The 13,565-nt window shown below is 39.1% G+C and overlaps 1 protein-coding gene across 1 annotated transcript; it reads right to left on the bottom strand.

Annotated features, from left to right (window-relative positions):
• Positions 1–5,418: 5,418 nt before the first annotated feature.
• LOC113345436 (salicylate carboxymethyltransferase-like) lies at positions 5,419–7,409 on the bottom strand. The gene is made up of 4 exons (XM_026589208.1): positions 7,249–7,409; positions 6,717–7,151; positions 6,364–6,621; positions 5,419–6,085 (listed from the first exon to the last, which is right to left on the bottom strand). The coding sequence occupies exons 1-4, from the start codon at positions 7,324–7,326 to the stop codon at positions 5,717–5,719; spliced, it is 1,140 nt and encodes a 379-aa protein (XP_026444993.1). The 5' UTR covers positions 7,327–7,409; the 3' UTR covers positions 5,419–5,716.
• Positions 7,410–13,565: the final 6,156 nt, after the last annotated feature.

Genomic DNA, 13,565 nt, shown 5'->3' with positions numbered 1-13,565 from the left:
TCTATGGCCTTCTCTTTCGCGGTTTCTTTATTTTTAATTCTTCGGGTTTTTCTCTGCTCTTCTTGCTCGTTGTTGATACGATCCTGAGTGGCCTGGCACTCTCTTGTAGAGACCCGATCTCCCTTGATTTCCATTACTCCCTCAGGTGTTGGGAATCTGAGATATTGGTAGTACGTTGCTGCAACTCCCTTGAGTTTATGTAACCATTTTCGTCCAATAATGGCGTTGTAGGGGAATGGGGCGTCCACCACACTGAATCGTGTTTCTAATTTCATGGGTCCGGCGTTAACCTGCAACACGATGTCTCCCAAGGGATTCGTGGGTGCTCCATTGAATCCGTAGATGGTGTAATAAGAGGTCATTAACTGTTCATCATGGAGCTTCATTCGTTTGAATGCATCGTAGAATAGAACGTTTACTGAGCTTCCCCCGTCTATGAGGATCTTTTTGAGGTTACATCCAGCCACTGGTAGTGTTAGGACCAAGGGATCGTTATGGTCTTCCATATCTTCTTCGATATCTTCAGCATCGAAGATAATAGGAGAGTCCATCCACTCTTCGTGCTCGTCCACCTCTATCCCATCGATCTTATACAATCCGCAGCGGTCTTCGAACTGCTTCCGTAACCTCTTTCATATCTGTGCTGTAAGTGAGGGCCCTGCGGCTTCAGCACGAGATGGTGCTGATTGTGCGGTTCCCTTCCGGAAGTTGGAATGGCTTGGTTCGTTTGGATCTATCCTCGGCGACATCCTTTCGTACGTAATGTTTGAGCTCTCCAGCATCAATTAATTTTTGGATCATTATTTTGAGGTTTTTACATTTTTCGGTCTGGTGTCCGTCGAAGCAGTGATATTCGCAGTAATCTTTAGACTTCTCGGATCTCGGGGGATGTTTTCCCTTAGACCATGGCCACTCCAGGTTTTCCCTTCCTTTGATCTCTCGCAGGATACGAGCATAGCTAGCGTTGAGCTTTGTGTAAACTTGATCTTCGAATTTTCGGTCGCCTGTTCGTCGTTCATCCCTTCGTTCCTTCCTGTCTTCGTGAGGTCTCTCCACTGAGCAACTCCTTTTGGCCCCATTGGTTTGTTCTGCTGAATTGGTACGGTGAGACCTCTGCGGATATGCCCTCGAGTTTTCCCGTTGAATTTCTTCAAGACGAGCGTGCTTTCAATAATTATTCGAAGATCTCCCTCTGTCTTAGGCACGCTTCCATGAATCTCAACAAATAGTGGACTCATTCGGTCTAATCCTCACTTGTAGCAATTGATGCTTACCACTGGGTCCACACTTCCTATGGCTTGGCAGATCTTGTGCCATATGTTAGTGTATTCCCTCGTGGTTTCCTTGTATCCAATTGCCAGTGAAAAGAGCTTATCCATTCCGGTGTTAACAGTCTTGTTGTACATGTATGTTCTTAAGAACTTTTCCGCGAGTTGGTCGTAGGAGTGGATGGAGTCTGGCGGCATATTATCAAACCAGGACAATGCCGATCCGTTCAGGCTTGACGGGAAGTATCTACAGAGTACGGTGTCGTTCTGACTCCATCTAGCTAAGACACGTTTATAATACCGAATATGTGCAGCGGGATCACTGGATCCGTCATAGCATTCGAACGTCGAGACAGGGCATTTCAGAGGAATAGGGGTGTTGGCCAGGCGATGAGTTAGGGGCGTGGAGTTATCTTCTCTCATGACCTCTTCTAACCTTCCCCCGCCTTGTCTACTTTTTAATTGCCTGATCTCGGCCATCATTTCATCTCGTAGCTCTTCCATCGCGCGGTGATGCCCTACGCTCTTCTGCTCATGATAGTCTGACTCTCCGTCATTATAATCCGGATCGGATGCGCTACTTCCCCTAGTCGCGTATCCATTAGCTGCTACGATGACTCTTCGGTCTCGATTCGGTTCTGGTACCTTTGAATTTGCTTCATCAAGTTGTTGGCTGGTCTTCGTGCTTAGGGCAATCCGGTCTTTTAAATCTTGATTTTCTCTGGCCAGCAGAGCTACAACATCTGCGTAAACCTTCTGGCTCTTCTTCAATTCTTCAAGCTCAGCCATCAGTCGATGTGATTGGTTTGACCCCTGATTGGGAGTCCCAGCTCGTGCTACTACGGCCATGGTGCCGCCTTCTTCTACGGTCTGCACTAAAGGTGGTAGAGGTTCAGTTTCGGTTGCTGGCATTTCCAAATCCGGCTGAGTGCCCATCTGCGGTGTTAGAGTCGCCGGCACGGTTTGATTCTGATCGTTTGTTGATGGCATTCCGAAGGTTGGAGGGTGCGCGGGTTGATATGTTCTGGATTCATCCACCCTTTCTTTTGGTTGATGAAATTGATTGGTAGCACAAGTTTTGCTGGCTTCTGCAGCCTCCGGGACTGCCGCAGCCGCACTGTACTTTGTCGCCGCTGCTCTGAGAACCACGGCTGCAACGGAATTAACGTTCATAGGCGAAGTGATTTCCGCGGTATCTTGCCTTTGACTAGTCATTTTGGCTTTGTCTCCTTTCTGCTTGCTTCGGGTGATGACCGGGGTTGTCCTGGGTGCTTCATTTGATGAGGCTTTGGATTTTCCTGCTTCCTGCGTCTTTTCCATCGTGGGTCCTTTTGTCGCTTTCTTTACGTGTCGCTTTCTTTAGTCACAATCCGTTTTCTTTCTGCACAAGGGAATTTTAAACAGCGAGAAACGGGAATATCCGTGCGGATCGGGTTAGTTTGCGAAATACCTTATTCCAAGACAGGGAAAAACTACCCGAGGGCCACAGAGAACTCTCAGGGATGCTCATTGGATTAAATTCATATGATTTAAAATACATGGGTTAAAGTCTTATTAAAAGTGAGGGTTCATTGAAAGTACGTGGAAACGTGAGAAAACCCCTTTTAAAAATGCAAGTAGATCCTTTGAAAATTTACGAAAACTCACCTGAAAGACAGGTTCGTACGAGATCTAAAAAAACGTAAATCCATGGATCTAAACAATAAATCTTTTAATCAGTAAATGAAAGTACTGCCGGGGCCCTCGAAGATAATGGGTGCCTTTTTGAATATGGTAAAGTTAACAAATGATAAATACTGTCAGAGCTAATGAAGCAGAGCAATCATATGCTAGTTTAAGATGAAATCACAGGATAAGATAAATCTTTTACCGGGACGAAGTCCCTGTTTCTAGCGCCAAATTGTGAACACGTAAATCACGAAGGGGTCTAAATGTTCACAATCGATGCTCGCACCCTAGGTAAGACTCGCGCTGATAATACAATGGTATTGATTCCTTGGCTCAAAACCTTCGGGTTTATCATAGCCTCATCTGAGAACATCGCGAGTGGCGTTTACGCAGGGGAAGATAAAGAAAACGAAGCATAAAAGTAAAACTCATGGAGCGCTAGGCAGAAAATAAAGTGTTGAAATGTAAATAAGACTGGGATTTACGTGGTTCAGTACTAAGGCCTACATCCACGGGGTTGTTGTTTCACTATGTATTTGACGGTTACAAAGATAGTCGAGTGACTTTGGGGTTTACATAGGTCTGTGTATTATAAAGGGCTAACTTACACTCGTAATCTCTCTCTCCTTCTCTTCCTGATTTTTTCGATCCCCTCACTCTTGGTGGAGAGGGGGTATTTATAGGGTTAGAGTGTGGGACCCATTTCTGAGGGCCGTTGGAACCTTATCTTCTTGTGTTTTGTGTCCATCACGCGGGGGTCTTCGTTCATTACTTCATCACGCAGAGTCATCCTCGTTCGTTCCACGGGTTGATCGACACGTATGCTGCTCAGAGTGTTTAATGCGGGTAGTTGAGGCGCCTGCTCGTGTCAGGCAAGTGTCTTCTTCCCATGTCACGTCCATGTCAGTACACCTTCTCTCCACCGTTGATCTTGGCTTCTTTTGGGGATGAGATAAAGTAACTCTTTGGGAGTTATTTGGTGCTCCGCAGTACATCGTGTTACCGGTACATCTTTTAACTTCTGCCCTTGGATTGTTCGGGCGAAGATCCCACGTTGACGGGATGGGGTTCTTGACTATGGGCGTGTGTCATCATGCTTTGATGACTTTGTCCGCATACTCTCCACGTATCTTCCTTTATACACGTGTTTGATGATGAAATATGTGCACACAAATTAATTGTAGAGGAACATGGTGAAATATATGGTGGGAGTTGTTGGTAGGCAGCAGAGATTTTCCGTGACATCATCTGCACCTAAAATGAAACCAGCTATTGGGACGTACGATCATCACTATTCTCAACAACAACGTCAACAATTGAATTCATCTAAACCAAGCAGTAGTGGGAGCGTTAAAGGGGATTACGTACCAGTGTATTGGGATTACTCATCTAAATCTGCAGTTAATCCGCATTCGGTCCGTATCACCCGTTGAACCGCGGATGATTGGGCCGGACACGGTTGAATTCTACAAATCCGCAACTTTGACGGACTGGACACGGATGGCCCCTAATATGCATTTGTCCGTCCGTTGCACACCCTTAACAAAAACATAAAAAGATTCTAAACTTTATATACATCAAAGCCTACGTATAGGAATACTATTTTGAGGCATGCCCAAATATTTGGAGGCATACAAAATGCTTACCCTAACTAATCTAGATTAATAAGGACTATCTAAAGCGAGTTAAATTACGTTGATAATCTTGATTAAATATTTATTTACTTATTTTTAAGATTTTTTGACTTTTTTAAAATTTTATTTTTGACTTTTTATTTTGCTTTTTTACTTTTAATTAAAATACTAGAAAAACAAAAAAAATATTAAAATAATTTTAAAACCAAAATTTAAAAATCTCTTAATAACTTATTATATCTTATTAAGAGATTGAGATTGACTTAAAAACTAAATAATTAAATGATTTTCAAAAAACTAAAATTAAAGAATTAAAGAAAATTAAAATTAAAAATAATTTAAAACTGAAAGATTAAAAACTAAAAACTAAAAATAATATTTTTGTTTTCTAATTAAAAACGAAATAATTAATAAAATTAAAAGTAATTTAAAACCAAAAAGCAAAAAACACACTAAATAATTTCAGAAAACTAAAGCAAAATAAATCAATAAAAAATATAAAAGAATAATTTTAAAAATATAATTAATAGGGGCATTACTGTCATTATCAATGATGGTAGATAAGGGGTTATTGGTTTATTACTCAATGACTCTATTTTATCATTGTTGAGTATGCCTCAAAACATTTGGGTATGCCTCAAAACAAGATTTATAATAAGTTTCTTTAACGTTAATAAACTTCTTATATTGTTCACTCTTGCCTGAAGAACAGCCCATATGAACGAAAATAAAGAACTAGTTGATCTGGTCTCCGGGGTAAAACTACTCTAACTGGTTGATTCACGAAAAATGATACAACGTTTGATAGTAATAAAGAAAGGAAACATGGAATCCGTGACAAGGAAAGATTTTTCATGAAATTCTATGAAATTGAGTTTAGAACATAATTTAAGCAATGTTTTTTTTTTCTTACAATTCCATGCAAATAGCACGGAAAGATGAAATTAACTCCTAAACTTCCGGATAAATTATATTTATTAATAAACTGGTCGAACAATATATTGGACAGACTTAAACTAGACTTGGGAAAAATCTTAACTTGTAGACACAAGAAAAGATGAAAAAACCCAAGACAGACTAAAACTCAGGTAACCTTAGTGTTCCTTTTTTTTTTTTCATGCAAAAGAAATATGCATATTACGTGATTTAGATCATTTCACCTTTGGTCACTGAGATAACAAGGTTGGTGTACTCAGTTTTCTCTTGGACAGCATATTCTTTAACTATCTCCCTAAACCTAACAAACAATTCATTTATTATCTCCTCCCCGAAGTGACTCGTTAGCAAGGATTCATATACGGCTCTGATGCTGTTAGCAATGACATAGCTACTTTTGAGCACGTCTGTCGTCGAATCTCCTTTGCTAGAATCACTACCATCCCAATTCACTTGAAACGTCTCTAGTTGATTAACCCGGTAAGAACCTTCATTCTGAATTATGGCTTTCACTTCTTCAAGGGATGGATAATAAACCGGAAAGTTACATATGTCTAATTTCTCCTCTTCAACCACTCCCTGTTTAAATTCACATATGGGTTGCGTCAGCATGTTTATGGTACGAAACAACATGCTAAACTTTGAGCACACAGTAAGGCGCAACCACGGTAGCTTCTTATGATGTATTATGCCAGACAAATTAGCACAATGGCACAACACCAACACAAGAAGTGGTGTGCGCATAGATTTTGAAGTATAAAGTCTATCTCCAAAAGGGTGGTGCAAAACATTTAAATGGTGGAGTTTTCAATCAGATCAAGGAAACAACATCATTAAACACATATGCATCGATATACCTCTAAAACCATGTCCTTCAATGCCATGGATAATAGCCCAAGTAACGAGCAAATCCCCTCTTTACTGGTAGGATCCGAACTTTTCCTACACAAGAATGTTAAAACCATTCGCCCCCCCTTGATTAATTCCTCAGAACGACAATTCAAAAATGAGATAAAGTCTTTCTTGAACTGCCTACAATACGCTTCAACCACAGATGGAGGACTTGATTTCGCAATATAAACGTTCCCCTTATTGCTCTCATTCCCTGTAGGAGCCTGTGTGATGACGTTAAATTTATTAACTTCAGTAATTTATTAAATTTATTTAATATAGCTGTTAAATATCTTGATACTACTGCTTTACTAGTCACCTGAGATAACCAGTGGAGACTGTAGGAAGAATGAACAAAGTGAACAGTGTTACTTGGAAAAAGTCTACCATAAAATGTGCCAGGCATCCCAGCAACAAAACATGGTCCAAAACCATCTCCTTTGGTATTTTTTAATTCGTCACGAAAACTTTTTAAATACTTGAAAAGGGTGTTAAAGTCATTCTCAGGAAGATCATTAAGAAACACGAGGATCTCGGGCATAACCATCGTAGACTCGCGATATTTGTTATAGATAGTGTCCAGCAGATTAGAAATGACCAGCAGTGCAGTTGGGCCAGAAGAACAACCTAAATCTGCAACACATATACTCCGAATCTTCTCGGCTGCAGAGATGCTGGTACTACTAGAGAACTTTGATAGTATGTCCAGTATTGCTTGCTCTACCACTATCTTCGTTTTATATATAGCTTGCTTCTGTTCATTCATGAAACACTTATAATGAAATCAATAAAAGGTTAAATATGTTAATGCTCTCTAAATAAGAGATAGAACGTGAGAGTTAGAGAAGGACCTGAACTGATGAGTTAGAGGAATAACTAAATTCTGAAATGCCCTTATTCATGTAGAGATGTTGAGTGGCTTGATCCATCGATTACCACTTGATAAATCCTTAAACTCGCAATGCACTGGTCTTCACCGTAAGGATCTTTTTGCTGTTCAATTGGAGGCCTATAAACTTGCTATTTATAGGTGTACATTTGCTTTTATTACTCTTCTTAATATGATCATTTTTTATTTGGATTAATTAACGCACGGAGGGGCCCGTTTCTTTTCCTTACTCTCTTATGTCGTTTATCATGGCATCACCACTAATATTACTCATTTCATGGCCCGTTTTTTTTTCCTCACTCTCTTGTGTCGTTTATCATGGCCTGTTGTTTTTTTTTTTTTTGCTTATAAAATAAAATAAAATTCATCAACAAAGGATAACTAAGATGGCGCGTCCCGTCACTCCCGTGCACCGACCCTTACTGTTAACAGATCCCAGTTGTGGTTTCGTCACCGCTGGAATATTCCTCCATATACAAGACGAAACTGACGAGATCCTCTAGTGATCCGAGGTGACCATTAAGACTGTAAAGAGAAGAAAATATCAAGTGACTGTGCAGTGTGCACTTAAGGTGAAGATAAAGTCAAAAATTATCTAGATAATAATGCAATTAATTTTCAGGATATTATTTCCTATTCAAATAAATAATATATTGAGATTATCTGTTATCTCCTATAAATAAGATTTTCATTGTAAGTGGAAAACTAATTCAGAATGTTCCGATGGTATTTTGTAAGTGTAAAACTAATTCTGAATGTTCTGATGATCGTTACCATTATTCACCCCTTTGGGGTTTGTCTGTTTACGTTGGTCGTATCGACCGAACCATGTTAAACACGGTCTTCATTATATGATTTTCATGCGTGGGCTATTTATCTTTAATTTAAGTTTTTTATTAGTCTCACACAGTTTTGATTACCATAGTTGCATACTTGCACGTAATATAACAATGACGAAAACATGCACGAAATAAAGCATCGGATTAGAGTTAGGGGCTGGAAAATGAGAATTTGGAGGTTGAAGGACAAAAATAGTTTAACAAAGAAAAACATATTAAGACTTGACTGAAAGCTTTAAACTACTAGTTTGTAAATAGTGATGCAGATTACACCGGGTTGTCTTTCTCGAAACAATAAAAGTCGTTCCAAGAGAGCAGAAATCACAAAAATACTACTCCCTCCGTACCTATTATATAGGCGAAATTTTGAATTTTCTTTGTACCAATAGATAGGCGGATACCAATAGATAAGCGAAGTCCTATTTTCAAGATGAATTTTCTCACAAATACCCTTATCTATTGTACATAGAAGATTATATTAGTAATAACACAAATGGTAAAACGAGAAAAAACATGAAAAATGATGAATTCAAGGTAATTTTCTTAATCTAAAAAAATTGGTCCATCCGCATATATATATATATATATGGTATGGAGGGAGTACAAGAATTACAAGGTTCAAGGGCTTGTTGATGGGATTACTTGTTGTTTTTAAACTTTCCATTTACAAACAAAATCATCAAAAGAAAAGATTCTAACTTTCTAAGATCTTTATAGTTTATACACTGAAGCCTAGGCATAAAGAGTTGTTTTAACATTAATAAGCAACTTCTCTTAAGTGATGGGTTCTCCCCTAAACATCAAACTATTCGTATTTGTTCCTTTGGGTCCAAACAACAGAGCATATTGCATAGGACCTACTATATTTTGCATATGGCTCATATATAACATGAGAACGCATCCTGCAGACCTCGTTTAATTCAGAAGGGTCACTCAATCTTCTCCAATATATACCATCTGTAATTGGGAAGCTTTTTTCGCTTGATGTAATTTTGTGTTTTGTTTCTTTTGTTTGCTACTTCTTGTAACATTTGTATGTTCTTCTTTCTATTAATTGAATCTTCCCTCTTTGATAAAAATAAATAAATAAATGTGTTGTTTGTATTCTTTGCCACTATTCTAATTAATAACTCTTTATATAAGAAAAAAGAAAAAAAATCCGATGAAAGGCTCCATGGGTCACCATCTTCGGCCTAAAAAAATCCTATCAAATGAATAATGTTATGTCAGGGTAAACAATAGAAGAGAGAGAAGAAATCGATACTAGGCCACCCACGCACTAACAATCCAAATTTCTAAAATGACCATAATAATTGGTTAACTTGATGTTAAGTACTTGGTTTAGGTATGCAAGATGGTGAGTTTGTGGTTATAGATAATCTTGGGTCAGTTGACAGTTGTGAGAGGTAAAATCATCAACAGTTTTCTTCTAGTTGAGTGATGATAAGCGCAACACTTGTCCACAACGTAATACCATGAATTAAGCGAGACGAAATAATAAACAGTAAGAGAGGGATGAAAGTCAGAATTAGGGAAAGGATGATTATCGTAGAAACCAGGAAGATAAGACAGTAAGAGACATGTTAAGTCCATATATTCATTATCCACTCTCCCATTCAATTGTTACGCTACTGCCACATATATATACATATATGGTCGCACAAACCCATAACCGTACAAACTGCTAGCATTACTGACCAGCTGCTACCACACTAGTTGCAACACACAACCTAGCTACTCCAGAGAAACTAGCAACACTTAGCCAAACCAGCTACGATTTGATTAAAAGGAATCAAACTCCAATTAGTGCGTTAATGGTGCTGGTGTTGGCAGTTTATTAAACGTTCAACATCCTGATGTATAGCCGACCCTCGTGAATCAATAATGGATATATATCGTATAACATGATAACATTGAAAATTGATACATAGGATAGGCCCGAATTGGTGGCCATAGATATATCTCGTACAAATGATAGTGACTTATCGATTTTACTTAAGACAAGACCATATCTCTATATGTCTCGAGAAAGAGATATTTCTAAACTTTTAGCCTCTTTCTCTAAACTTAAGAAAAACGTTTCAGAACAAACACTGTTGTGAATCATATCTTGATGGACCCTAAAATCAATAGACCCAACCTTCATTTCTACCGTTGCACATACACCGGGTTTACATTTCTAAACTTGTCTTTCAAGAACGTCAATATCTTGCCAGCCAAAAATTTGTATGGACACTGGAATTTTTCCCCCAAGGACATATTCTCTTATAGGATGTATGTAAACACCCAAGTCACCGGTATCCATGGTTATTAGAAAACAAATTATGGTTGGAGAGTTTTATTTTTACCTACTTAAGTTAAGGAGATTTTGATCTAACATCCGTAATAAACTCCAAGTTAAGATGCTCCAAGTCTTTGTCCATATCACAAGTATCAACGGTTCAAGTTAAGGTTCCTCTCAAACAGTTAGAACTTGATATTTAGGTTTTGGGTAGAATATCTTCCACATAACTTGTGGAGATAAACACTTCTATTTATATTACAGATGAGTATATTGAGATAACAAGATATTCAAAGTAAAGATAACGATCCCGTGTTATTAGTCGGATCTTATTGTTGCTGACCAGACTTGGTTGTTGAGTCTTCAGGTGGTTGAGAGTCTTCAGATTTGTTACTTGACTTAGTTGATTGAGAGATTCCAGGGTACACCACACTACTTGCCTTAACACCCGCCTTCAATTTGTACTGGAGTTTACGAATGTTCAACTTGTCTCTGAGTAGTTCAAATCTTGCCGATGACAAACCTTTGGTAAATATATCCGCTATCTGGTCCTTTGTGCTAATGAATCGAACATTGAGTTGCTTACTAGACACCCTTTCACGAACGAAGTGATAGTCGATTTCAATGTGCTTCATTCGAGCATGGAAGATAGGATTAGCAGTAAAGTAAGGTGCCCCCAAGTTATCATACCAAATTGAAGGAGTTGAAAGTCCAATATCCAATTTTCTAAGTAATGACTGAATCCATATGAGCTCAGAAGTTGCGATTGCCACCCCTCTGTACTCTGCCTCTGTGCTTGATTTAGAAACAGTCTTCTGCTTCTTAGCACTCCACGAGATTAGATTACCTCCAAAGTATATACAGTACCCACTGGTGGACCTGCGATCATCCAAATTACCTGCCCAATCGTCATCGGAGTATGCATGTAAGGTTCTTCAGGACTGGATTTGAAATATAATCCATAATCAATTGTATTTTTCAAATACCGGATAATTCTCTTAACCAGCTCCCAATGCTCAATGTATGGCTCGTGCATGTACTGGCAGGCCTTGTTAATGGCAACAGAAATGTCTGGTCCGGTGATATGTAGATATTGCAGTGCCCCCACAACACTGAGATATAAAGTGGAATCGCTAAACTTCTCAGTCCCCAGCTTCTTAACTGTATTATTAGTCGCAAGAAGTGTGGTTACAGGTTTGATTCCATCCATTTTCGTACGTTGAAGTAGATCAGCAACATACTTCCGTTGTGTAAGCACCAACTTGTCTCCTTGTTGTAAAACTTCAACACCCAAAAAATAAGACACATTGCCCATGTCTTTCACTGCAAAACAATTCCAAGTTCATTGATCAACTGACTAATCTTCATCGGATCAGAGCTTGTAACTATAATATCATCCACGTATATTAGAATATAAGTGATAGAAGTGGGTGTGAGATGCACAAACAGGGAGGTATCTGCAATGGATGCAGTAAAACCCAACTGAATTAGGTGTCCACTGAACCGTGAGAACCAAGCTCGCGGCGCCTGCTTGAGACCGTAAAGACTTTTGTGTAACTTGCAGACGTGATTTGGAAAGTTCGGATCAACATATCCCTGTGGTTGCTTCATATACACCTCTTCCTACAATACACCATGTAGAAAGGTATTCTCCATATCTAATTGACGCATTGTCCAGCCATTCATCACCGCAATTGAAATCACCAATCTGATGGTACATGGCTTGATTACTGGATAGAAGGTCTCACCGTAGTCTATTCCCTCTTGCTGGTGAAATCCCTTTGCAACAAGGCGTGCGTTGCGATGATCTATAGTTCCATCCGGGTTTTGTTTGACACGAAAAACCCATTTACAGCCGAACACATTCATACTTTTTCATACTTCACCAGTGTATATGTTCCATTCCTGATCAGTGCATTGATCTGCAAATGCATGGCATTTCTCCACTCTATAACTGTAAAGGCCTTGGAATAACACGTCGGCTCCATAAAATCGTCATCTGGCAGAGGATGTTTGTTTGCAGTAAGATATAACTTCTGAATTGGCTTAGTAATACCGCGCTTTGCTCGAGTTACCATTGAGTGACCCTGCTGCTGACTTTGATCGTTAGCAGGATGAGATACTGGGATGGATGTACCAGGTGAGGAAACGATTTCAGATATACCTGATGGAGCACTTGACTCTGTTGGATTTGCAGGTTCCGTTGTAACAGGATGATTGAGAGGCAAATCTTCAGATCTTTCGGCAGCTGGTTGATCAGAAGAGCTGCTAACAGTGGGACTTGCCGATTCATTATTGAGAGTAGAAGAATTTCCCATGTGAGTATGCTCCTCCTGATGGAATGGATGTGCAGGTGATACATTCCTTCTGCAAAAAATTGGTAAGTCTAAAAATCCGATACTATATTTTACTTACCACAGGGTCTTGCTGCTGCATAGTAGTTTGGAACGGAAATGAGCTCTCCTCAAAGACAACATGCCTAGAGATGTATACTCTATTGTTTTGACGATGCAAACACATATAACGCTTATGGGAGGCACTATACCCTATAAAAACACATGGTAAATATCTCGGTTCAAGTTTGATGGAGTTATACGAGCGGAGCCACGGATATGACAGACAACCAAAGACTTTTAAAAATTTGTAGTCTGGATCTTTCTTGAACAACATTTCTAGTGGTGTGTGTGACTCAGAGGATGATTTAGGTAGCCTGTTTATGAGATAACAGGCTGTTACGAAGGCCTCAGACCAAAAGGACTTTGGCATATTGCATGGAACAGTAAAGCTAGACCGGATTCCGTGACATGTCTAATCCTACGTTCTGCTAAACCATTTTGAGGAGATGTATGAGGGCAGGAGAACCTGTGCTGTATGCCACAATCATTCAAATAAGATGTGAATTTTTTGTATTCCAAAGCATTGTCTGATTGAAAAACCTTTATTTTGTGGTTTGTAAGGTTTTCAATTTGTTTGTGAAACTGAATAAAGTAATGTAATGCATCTGATCTTTGAACTAGGGGAAAACCCCATGTAAAGTGCGGAAAGACATCCATAATTAACATGTAATAATGATATCCATTTCTTGAAACTAGGGGAGAAACCCAAATATCGGAAACAACCAAACTCAATGGTGCATTAAAGGAAGATTTGCTAGATGAA

The sequence above is a fragment of the Papaver somniferum genome, unplaced genomic scaffold (assembly GCF_003573695.1).
Source record: "Papaver somniferum cultivar HN1 unplaced genomic scaffold, ASM357369v1 unplaced-scaffold_81, whole genome shotgun sequence".
Classification (NCBI taxonomy): Eukaryota; Viridiplantae; Streptophyta; class Magnoliopsida; order Ranunculales; family Papaveraceae; genus Papaver; species Papaver somniferum.
Note: the sequence above shows the minus strand (reverse complement) of the source record. Positions and strands in the feature narration are given on the sequence as shown.

Coding starts and splice junctions, on each gene's coding strand:
- LOC113345436 (XM_026589208.1), bottom strand. CDS start 7,326: ATGGATCAAGCCACTCAACATCTCTACATGAATAAGGGCATTTCAGAA. Junction 7,152..7,248: donor CCTCTAACTCATCAGTTCAG/GTCCTTCTCTAA, acceptor ATGAATGAACAG/AAGCAAGCTATATATAAAAC. Junction 6,086..6,363: donor TGAAGGACATGGTTTTAGAG/GTATATCGATGC, acceptor GAATTTAAACAG/GGAGTGGTTGAAGAGGAGAA.